General features: G+C 39.8%; 1 protein-coding gene across 1 annotated transcript in view; it reads left to right on the plus strand.

Annotated features, from left to right (window-relative positions):
• The window catches only part of SVIL (supervillin), a 69484-nt gene that overhangs the window by 56370 nt on the left and 1858 nt on the right, over positions 1-11256 (plus strand). Inside the window, 7 exon segments of the mRNA XM_010014170.1 lie at positions 1815-1966; positions 3168-3273; positions 4374-4581; positions 5246-5379; positions 6061-6216; positions 6620-6763; positions 10951-11072. Of these exon segments, the coding sequence (XP_010012472.1) occupies positions 1815-1966; positions 3168-3273; positions 4374-4581; positions 5246-5379; positions 6061-6216; positions 6620-6763; positions 10951-11072 (1022 nt within the window).

The raw sequence follows: 11256 nt of genomic DNA on the forward strand, positions 1-11256 counted from the left end.
GCAGCTAAAATTGCTGCTGTTAGTGGTGAGAGCAAAATCTAGACTTCCTTGGATATAGAACTCTTTTAAAGGTTAGGAATGCTAATTTAGCCTTCTTAGGCCATTAAGAAGTACAGCTTCTTATTTTATATTGTTTAAAAGAAAGCATTAAAAAAAAAAAAGAAGCTGTAGTTATTTTTCATACATCAAATTGTAATACCATCCATCTCTGCTTTTACCTAACAGTGGTGGTGTACATGTTCACAGGACAGCTCATTAAGCCAGAATTGTGCCCACAGCTTAACACCGAAATAACTAGGCAGCTGGACTAATGACAGTGTCTGATGTCTTGCAAGAGAGGTAGGCGTAGCAACAAGGAAAGACTTTGCTAGGTAATGGAGAACAGTAACAATGACAGGAAGAGCCATTGCCAACTCATTGCCTGTGCTGTCCTTTTTGCTGTTTCGGGAAGCCCTTTGCTATGGGATTCAGTCTCAAATGGAAAACTTTAGCAGTGTTCTGACAAAGAGCCTGAAAGCAGCAGGTAAATGTATTGTAACTCTCCCTTCTGGCACTAAACAAAGAATAGGTGGCTTTTGTGGTAAGTAATATAGTCTTAAAAAAATTATTCCAAATAGGAAAATACTGAAATTGGTTGGAAGCTATACAGATTGAGGCTTTTAGCCAAAAAATGTAGGAAGGTCTTATTCAGGATTGTTGAGTTCATATACTTGCAAATCCAAGAAAAATACAAAAGCTTGTAAATCTGGGGAGAAGTGGGTAAAACTAATATTGAACTGTAAACAGACTCCTAATCCAAATGGATGAAAATATATTCCATCACTCCAAAGCAGAATAAATTTCTACGTAGGAGGCAGTACTTTTATGGCCTGAATGTACAGAGAAGAGTGAAAACCATAAATTTTAGAAGTGACTGGTGGCTTGACTATTCTCAACTTGAAAAAACAGGAGGTTTTCTCCTAAGTATTTCAGTTGGATGCTCTTCAGCCTTGCTGAAATCAAGGCACAAGTTTTAGTATTTTTTTTTTTAATAATCTGGTTTAAAGCTCTTGCGTTTTTTTTAAACCTTTGATTTCCTTATGTCTGTTTATTCAGTATTCACTGGAAAGAGTAAAATATTCCATAACAGGTTGTATTTTTGAACTTCATTTGCTGAAAACATTTTTTGCTTATCATAACTAACTGCCGATCCTTTAAAACAAAAGAAACCATTCACTGCTAACCCACTATCCAGACCAACATGAAATACTAAGTTAATTCTAAAAAATAAATAAAGCTTATCCAACCTTTTTATGACTGCAAAATACTGCTTTGGTGTTCTTTTATTCTGTAGTTTTCCTTGCTAATATCACTTTACCAAGAAAGGTTTTTCTTTAGGCCTGTATGTTTCTCAACTGTTGCTGTTTCCAGTATCACTCATCAGCCAGCTACTCTCCTGCTGCCAAAGAACAGAGCGTAATGTGGAAAATGAGCCATAATGCAGTCTTCCGGTAACATGACTGGACATACCATTTCACATGCAAATTGGCTCAAGTGATGACAGTTATTTTTCTCCAGATAGTACCAGTTCTTTCTACATCTCTTTCTCTGGCCAACACAGGCATCTCTGCCTGTGGGCTTACATCCACCTGATGAGACAATGCCAACTTTGCATGGGGATGTACTGGCTTGGAGACCTAATGCTCCTCCAGTTAGACATTTTATCTTTCCTGTTCTGGACAGGCTAGTGCTGAGCTGGCAGATAAGATTAAACAATGTACTTTTAAAAACTATAGCCAGAGTACTTTCTTCAGCATGTGCTTTCTGTTTTGCAGTGGGAAGCAGGCAAAAAGGAGATCAACAAGTAAGGGCTGTTGGAAAAGAGAAATGTGTGTATTTCTTTTGGCAAGGAAGGCACTCCACAGTGAGTGAGAAAGGGACATCAGCACTGATGACAGTGGAACTTGATGAAGAGAGAGGAGCACAGGTGAGCTTTCTGCAGACCTAGGTGGCAGACCTGGTAAGACTGGCCTGCCCAAGTAGTCACTACTGGTAAATGCAGATTATCTCTTTTTTGTCTCCTCTCTTTCTATAAAGCTGTTCTTGTCAGTACAAATAGCCAGACCTCAAAATTACTTTGGGCTTTATTCCAACTTCCAAAGACACATAAGCTTCTTTATGGTTTGTCGTTCCCAAATCCCACTTCTAAAAACGATATTTCTGAGAATGGCTGAAGGAGAATGTCTTCTCTTCCTCCAGGAATAGGTGAAGCACAGTTACACAAATTTGTGCCTTCACTTCAAGTACATGTTCAGATAACAGGAGTGTTTTCCTAGTGCTAAGAACAGGAGAAGCACTTTCTGCCAGGCCAAGGCATGAAAATACATTTGAAAATTTAAATTTATTTACTCTGTCATTATATTACTAGGTTACCTTGTTTTGCAGAGGTTCTAGCAGCTGCAGATGCAGCTAATTTGAAGCTCAAACAGAGGACATGCCAGCTTGCTTTTTCTTCAGGTGTACTCGGGCTTTGTTGTGGCTTGACTATTAGCAGCATGCAAGTTTAAAGTTGTTTTCTGTTCTTTGATAGTGCTGTAATTGGGGAGTTTTAATAGCAATGTAGACATGACCAGTAAGAGAGGAGTTCATAGAGGTGTTATGTAAATGCATTTGATCCAGAGTGTGAGATTCTGTGCAATATAGCTGATACTGCAATTGGCTATATCAGTTTCATGATCAAAATGCAATGTTTAATGAGCAAAGACCATGCATGTTCTCATAAAAAACAGTTTTAGTTCAAATTGAGAACCTATTTCAGTTCTTACATTATCTCCATAATAGTTTCAAAGAACATCAGACTAGATGGCCTAATCCTGTAAAAATTCAGATGATGACTAGTTTAAACGAATTTAAGTCAATGTTTATTTGGTATTCCTTAGCCTCTGAAACTCTTGATTGTCGAATTCCAGGTAAAGGGTTCTTTTAATATGCAGCTCACATATGAAATCCATTGCATGCTGATATATATTGTAAATTAAACAATAGCCAGCAGTTGTAAAGTAGAAGGAAAGCCATCCTTGTGGGTGGCCATAACTGTATAATTTTTAATAATCCATAGAGATTCGTTTTCCTGAGTCTGTATCCTTGCTTCATTTTTTTTAATAAAGAGTGGTGCTTTCAATTTCCAGGTACAAGTGCTTCAAGGGAAAGAACCACCATGCTTCCTGCAGTGCTTCCAAGGAGGGATGATTGTGCATGCTGGAAGAAGGGAAGAGGAAGAAGAAAATACACAAAGTAAATTGCTGTTAGTTAAGAGCTTCTGCCCCAAAATCCTTTTTTGCCTATTGTGAAGGGCTTTGAATTCCGTCTCAACTACCAAACTCTGTAGAAATGAATGCCATGAAAACCGTGAGACAGCTTTGCAATGCTTTGTTTCAAGGTTGTTTGTTTCTTCTTTGAGCCTAGAATAGATGTTGTCACTCTAGAGAAAGCTGACTTTATTGTATAGAAATGCATATAAATTGTTCTAGTTATTTTTTAATTAAGCAAAGTGCCCGTTTGCTTTAAAATATGTTCTTTTCTACATATTCAGGGAAAAAGAGTTCATGAGCAGTTCTCCTGCTCCAAGGAGAACACTAAGCTTTTGTTACCCATTCATTACTTTTTGCAATATGTATTCCTTGAATGCTGCAGTTGAGATAGGAGAATTTCAGTACAAGTGTAGCTTGGACATCATAGGATCAGAAAATGGTTTGGATTGGAATGGGCCTTAAGGATCAGCTAGTTCCAACCCCTCTGCCATGGGCAGGGACACCTTTCACTAGACCAGGTTGCTCAAAGACCTGTCCAACCTGAACTTCAACACTTCCAGGGCAGCCACAAATTCTCTGGGCAAACCTGTGCCAGTGCCTCAGCACCCTCATAGTGAAGAATTTTTTCTTAATATCTAATCTAAATCTCCCCTTTTTCAGCTTACAGCCATCCCCCCTTGTCCTATCACTGCATGCCCTTGTAAAAGTTGATGTACCAGTTCTCATCTGAATGTGGCCTCCTGTGCCTAAGGTGTGCAGGGAAGGAGGAGCTGAATAGAAGAACTACTGTATTTGTTTCCCTTTTTTCCGTGTATGAAACAGAGCAGGGTCTTCTGCTGTGTTAAACTCTTCAACTATTGGTACTTGTAGTCTTGTAGCAAGGTTTCAGAAGGCATCTTTTCTGCAACAGGGTTTCTTAAGTAGTATTAGCCAAACCTGATGCTTAACTAGTTGATTCTGTGACAATACAGACATGCAATATGTGAAATTCATCAGTTGAGAACAGCTGTTCCAGAGCAGACGTCTTGATTTTCAATCCCATGTGACTGTATAATACTGCTGCACTGTTCCTGTCTGCTCCAGGTGACTGGAGGCTATATTGCGTGCGTGGAGAAGTTCCCAATGAAGGAAACTTACTTGAAGTAGCATGTCACTGCAGCAGCCTGCGTTCCCGGACATCCATGATTGTCCTCAATATAAATAAAGCTCTTATCTACCTGTGGCATGGCTGCAAAGCACAATCTCACACCAAGGATGTAGGAAGAACAGCAGCCAATAAGATAAAAGAACAGTGAGTGTCTGACCTATATTTTGGAGATGTTTATACAGGCTACCAACTGACTTAAAATAGTCTGTCTCAAAGTAAAGTTGAATTAAATAAAGCTGTCCTCTGAGTACAACTGCAACATGTGCATGCTTGGTAAGGAGGAGGAATGATGGGTAGTTGACTCGGTGTAGTGGGGAATACACATGTTCTGTAATCACTTTCATCTAAGGTCAAATGCACCTATTCTTCCTACAGCTCAATTACAGTTGCAAAAAAAGCATAATCTCTTTCCATTTGAAGGGAGGTGCTCAATATCTGAATAGCAGACTAACTCCTAGTTGGTAGGAGGATTAGAATCAAGCCTTGGGTATAAGGAAGAAGAAATTAATTTAGGAAAGCATGTGAGGAGGACAGCAGTAGTTACAAAAACAGGCAGTGAGAATCCATACTGAGAGCTCATGCGAGCATCTCCTTCACTCTGGGAATGTGATCAGAAATGGTACAAAAATGGTTGCTGAAATTCCATATATTGTGTATTGATAATTTTGTCATAATTTCAAAAGGCCTCTATTGACATGAAGTGTGCAACAAGCCTGTAGAGTGCTTTTGGGTTCTAATCATGTGAGTGGCCAGCAGGTTTGTGTTTGGGGCAGGAAAGCTGGGTTCACTCTCTCTCTCTGTTTTGTAGGTGTCCTCTGGAGGCAGGGCTGCACAGCAGCAGCAAGGTGACGATTCATGAATGTGATGAAGGGTCAGAGCCCTTGGGATTCTGGGATGCATTAGGAAGGAGAGATCGAAAGGCCTATGATTGCATGTTGCAAGGTAGATCTGCATTCGTAGTTTTGGCACTCACATTTTCCTTTACTGATCTGCGATATTGTGAGATTAAATGTAAAGCTTTTGAAGAACATCTTGGTAGTCGAGATGATCCCTTCAGAGAGATGCTTCCAAAAATCTACTGACTTAAGTAATACTGTTGTAGGAGGAAAGTGCTGGAAAACCAAGTGTTTCATTTTGTTCTCTCCCTCTTCTGCAGCCCCTCTGTATTCATGCTGCACAGATCAACAATTAACACTGTTACCAACACATTTTGTTTCTCTTCTGAAGGGATTTAGGAGGCAGTTCTGCACACAATTCTTGTATGGTCTTTGCTTTGAAACTGCCAACAAAAGTAGCAGGGGAATTGATCTACCAAGTGGAAAATTTGTCAGCTAAAAAGTAAACTCTGAGATGGCCTTGCTTCACTTAAGCTGCAGAACAGCCAGTTACGAAATGGCTGATAGTAACTAGCCAGGATCAGATTCAATCTGATGGCAGCCAGCCTTTTAGCTCAAGTTCTTCACAGCTGTTGCTAGTCCTCCTGCACATCTGGTTGTCTTTCTTGATTTTTCAAAAACTGGAAAAATTACAGTCACTCTTGAAGCCAATTTTTTTGCTATTATTATTTACATTCATCTCTGGCATTTTCTATTGAAAATCTTTGTAATTTTTTTTTCTTTAAAGATCCCGGAAAGTTTAATTTCACCCCCCGCCTGTTCAGCCTCAGTAGTTCATCAGGAGAATTTTCAGCCACTGAGTATGTTTACCCTTCAAGAGACCCTGCTGTCATCAATTCCATGCCATTCTTGCAAGAGGATCTTTACACTGCTCCTCAGCCAGGTATGTGCTTTAAAATATTTAAGTAACAGGAAAACGAATAAGTGTATCCTGCATTGGTCAGTGAGTCAGTAACTATAATCACTGATAATGTGGTTTATCTCCGGAGGGTGTGTGCATGTGATGCTTACACAGGAGTTAGTAATAACAGTAATTTTTCCATTATAAAGATGCTGAGAACTAATCAAATGTACATGTATCCAAAAAGTTTGCTATAAAAATACATCGTTTATATCAGAGAATCTGAATTCAGCTGAGGTTCAGCTGGGTGAATAACAAAAGGGACTGGTAAGCTTCGAAATGACTCTGTCCTGATGCTGGCAAGCGTGCAAGATTGGGGTTGTTCAGGGGATTCTAAGAGCTAGTAAGTGGCTGATGGTGAATTTGTTATTTTTTGGCTGCACAGCACTGTTCCTTGTTGACAATCACCATGAAGTGTACCTGTGGCAAGGCTGGTGGCCTGTGGAAAACAAAATTGCTGGATCAGCTCGAATTAGGTGGGCTACAGACAGGAAATGCGCCATGGAGACAGTGCTCCGGTACTGCAAAGGTAAAAGATTGCTGTGCCTGCCTGTGTCCTACTTTTCCATGCATTACTGTCCCTAGCTGAAAAGTACTCAGGTGCTCCCCCAACGTTATCAGTAAACATCAGTGTATTTGAAGATAGATTCTCCACTCCTTCTTAGCAAACAGTTTGTCTAGTAATGGCATTGTTCCCAAGTTGCCAAGATACTCTGCTGACTCAGTTCTCAGAGGAAAGGCTTTATTTCTCTTCTGTGCCCCCACTGTGGGAGAACACTTCAGGCATCAGATCCCCAAAAGTGAATTCTGACAACACAGCTTCTTAAACCTGAATGCCTTCTGTCTAGCTTCTCTTAGAATTCATAAGCTTTTGTGTATCAAAGGACTGAATGAAGATACTGTCTGCTGATGTAAGTGGGGTTTGATTTAGTGAGGAAAGAGGAAAGACTTTGAAGATCAAGAACAAGTCTCACACAGAAACAGATGGCCATTGGAAATGCTGGAGCACAGAGCTAAGTCTCTGTGCTCATTTCTACAAAACGGAGTTATTGCCACTCAGATTCAAGCTGCAATTGATGATCATGTGAGAGTACACAGACTAGATTATTTCCTGGACTAGTAGAGTTTCTTTGAGACACTGTAATGCTTTCCTCTACTTCATCTAAGGTTATGTGAGGCTAGGAACAGACCTTGCATCTTCTGATAGAGAATGAATAAATGGAGGTATACCATCCAGGAGAGAAGGCATAAGTAAAGCCAATGTTCTGTTAATTCAGAGCAGTTTCCAACTGTGAATAAGTCACTAGGGCTTAATCGGTGCAAATTATATCCTCTTGCAATGAAATTCTGATCACTTATAGACCTTGAGACTTCATTATGCCATTGATTTCTTCTGTAGCAAATAAACTTTACAACTTGTGACACAGCTGGTGTCATCTTGTTCCATAGACATTTGTATATTTGAAGAGGTAAAGCAATATCCCTATTGGATTCCACCCTTAGGAGGATAAGCCAGTGTCCCCTTCCCAATCTGCAGGGTGAAGAGGAGCAGAAGCAAGCGTTGTGTTTCTACCCAGTTGTCTTGTGTCACTGAGGAGGTAGTAACACTTGGCAGGAGACAGCTGAAAACCAGGACTGGAGACAGTGAAACATGGTCTTTGTTGGACTGCATTGTTGCTCTGTGTGGTTCATCCTCTGGTGTCCCTGGCACTGCCCTACCAAACAGCAGCATTTGTTTAGGAACAGGGTGCTGAAGACAGGGCAGTAATTGCAAGAGTCTTTAGCAGTTACTTCTGAATTCCTTAAAGAAGAGGCCAGTTACTTGTTCTCTACCACCCCCAGTTTTTTCAAGTCAGAAGGAGTGAGATGCATTTCTTTGAAATCATTTCATACAGTGTGTTTCACAACAGAAGTGAATGCCAGCACAGCATCCGTGCAATGAAGTGCCCAGAGATGCTCAGCAGGCTAGTGAGAGAGATGGAAGTAAGATCCTGGTCTCTCCAGTGTTCCTGATACAGTGCTGTAATCTGGTAATGAAAATCATGTTTTCTGGCCCCAGCAGAGATAGAATAAGATACACATGCTGAGATTTGGATACTTTTCCAGATTTCTGGAGCTTCTTTGAGTTCAGTGATGGGAAAAAGGATTAGTACCTTCTGCACTGGATTGAATTTGCTGCATCTGAGTTTGATACACAGTGGAAAGCACTTCAGTGACTCCTCAGGGGTCTGAAGTTTAGCATATGTTCATAGGATGAGCTTTTTTTTGGGATGCTTACTCTTCTACTTCTGGCCATGACTTTGCAGCAGTTGTGGCATTTTTCCTCTTCGTGATGGGGTAGTTCTCAAAAACTTTGGGCTCTGTGGTTGCATAGATACAGAGCAAACTTGCTACTGTTAAAAGACTGATTCTACTTGTACTATTTCTATGCTAAAACAGATGTGAACATCTTCAGCAGTTTTTTACTGTTCCAACTGTGCTGTCCTGGTGGTCTGTCATTTTCAATATCTGGAATTCTGTCAACCACTTCAAAATTTCATTGCATCAAGCTGTCAGGACTGACTAGCTCTTATGTGCGGCTACTTATCAGGTGGAGAAATTGAATTTCAGGAGGTACCAATGCTGCTGAAATTACTTTGACTACCAGAATATAGTTAAGTGATCAGAAGCATTAAAATGCTTTTTTTCTTATTTTTCCTCTCTCCATTTCTTTCCTCATCTCTTCCCACCCCCCAGGTTTGTGGGTTTATTTGTTGTTTTCTTGTTCTTTTCCTGGCTTGCGATGTTTAACTATATGATGGTATGAAAGAGGTTGATTGGCAACTCTGGCTATCTCATGAATATACCTATCAATTCTCCTTGAGCATAAACCTTATTTAACTTGTCAAAATACCTTGAAAGTGTTTCTGTGGTTTTATCTGCTAAATCAGCAGTCTGGAGAGCTGAGCTGCTCACTGCTAGAGGAGGGAAGAATCCGGTTTGTCTTTCAGTAATTCTTAGTGAGGAGATCAGCTTGTGCTGAGGGCAGAGTTCATGCAATAAAAATGTTTCTCCACTTTACATACAAATTCATCTTGCCTGTACCGGATCATTAGCAAATGCCACTCTCCTTTTATTTCTTGGCTGAGTTACTGAGAGTGGAACAGTGCAACTAGAACAGATTCACACATTTTTTAAATGTAAAGTTTTTAAGTGGTTCTTGAATCATTCACAGGAGAATGAAGAAATAAACCACAGTGAAAATATGTGGGAGAGAAGGCTTAAAATCAAATATTCAAATGATAAATCTCCTGCCTAAATTGTACAGTTAATGCACTCACATTTTAATACATTTGTTAGACTACTCCACAGAGTTTTCTTCTCTAGTATTCAGAGTTTCATGTGAACATATTCTCTCTTACCAGTTTGTTCCTAACTTCTGATATAAATCCAAACCTGTAATGTTCAGGTTTTGCAGACCTAGTGGAACAACAATGTCCAGCCAGGCTCTCCATTTGCATTCAGCACAGATTATTGCATGAGTATTCTGGGGTGCTCCTCAGCCATAGGGAGGAGGGGGTTGTGTTCTTTTTGACCCACCTGCCTGACAGCCCACATGCATCAAGTACAGGTAGTGAATACAGTAAAAAACAGGGTCTTCTATAATGGAATTACACACTCCAGAGGAAATCTTAGTGCATGAAAGATGCTCTGAGATTGAATGTAAGGAATAACAGTATTCTGCAAGAATTAGTTCTTAGGGTAGCTACAGTCCTTAGAAGTGAGGTGGTATCATGTAGCTCGGTTAGTTTCACCTGGGCTTTATAACCTCTTCAGCTTTTCCACTGCCTATGTGGAAGAAAGATTTTATTAGACTGAGTTGTTTGAATCCAAGTAAGATGGGGTTACAATATTTTTTGAGTGATAGCTCCTCCCAATCCCTGACTGCCTGTCTACCTCTTTCAAATAATATTCGGAGTTTATCAGTGCTTTTGAATCCTTGGGGAATTAAATCATTCAACCAGTAGGGCCTTTTTTCTACCAGTACTTGGCATAATGACTGTAACTGCTTAATCTGATACAGCATCACTCCCAGGCAGGGTTATGTCCATATCCTGTATTGTGTGCACACATACATGTTTTGCAGAAGCAGGACTTTGAAAATCATCAGTACTTGCCATCCAGCTAGTGCAATACCTCTGCTAACTTTCAGATCCCATTCCTTTGAATTTGTAATAGCAAAATTATTGTGTTACACCTCAGTATCCCAATTTAAGAACAGTTTAAACATTCTCACTTAATTCTCCAAGCTTAAGCTTTTATTTGCTGCTGTCAGGACACTTCTGCTGAGCGTACCAGAAGGTTTTATTTACCTGATTTTGGCTAATTTCAGACTATCACACTCTGCTTACTCTATTCTAATTCTATTTCTGTAAGAAAGATAAGAAGTAACATCGGGTTAGGAAGTAATGGGGGGGATTTTCAGCATACATGGTTTGATCTTGGTGGTCAGATACAATAAAAGAAGATTTAAGAGTACCAAAAAACATGTTTAAAGGTGTCATACTGCATTTAAAAAAACATAATGGTGGAATTTATTCTTCCTGTCTTAAATTACTTCAGCTGTTAAGAAAAGAATCAATTAAACATGCTTACAAGGTAGCTTTGGATAGTGAGTGACATTGCAAAATATGGTACCATTTGTAATTTCTCTTTTTCTATTTTGACTGGTTTTAGGAAAAAATGTAAAGAAGCCCCCCAAATCCTATCTAATTCATGCTGGCCTGGAGCCTCTGACCTTCACTAATATGTTCCCAAGTTGGGAACACAGGGAGGACATCGCAGAGATCACAGAAATGGTAAATCTTTTCGTTGTACAGACTGTTTCCTATTGCTAGTAATTGTGTCTCGTGTTGTCCGTAACATTGGTTGGTTGTGCTGTCAAGCCCCAGAATCCAGAGGATGAACTCAGAAAGTACTGAACAGGAAATAAAATAACAACATAGCTAAATACTGACTGGGAGTGTGGATATAGGAGGCATT

Source organism: Nestor notabilis, unplaced genomic scaffold, assembly GCF_000696875.1.
Source record: "Nestor notabilis isolate BGI_N333 unplaced genomic scaffold, ASM69687v1 scaffold4395, whole genome shotgun sequence".
Lineage (NCBI taxonomy): Eukaryota > Metazoa > Chordata > Aves > Psittaciformes > Psittacidae > Nestor > Nestor notabilis.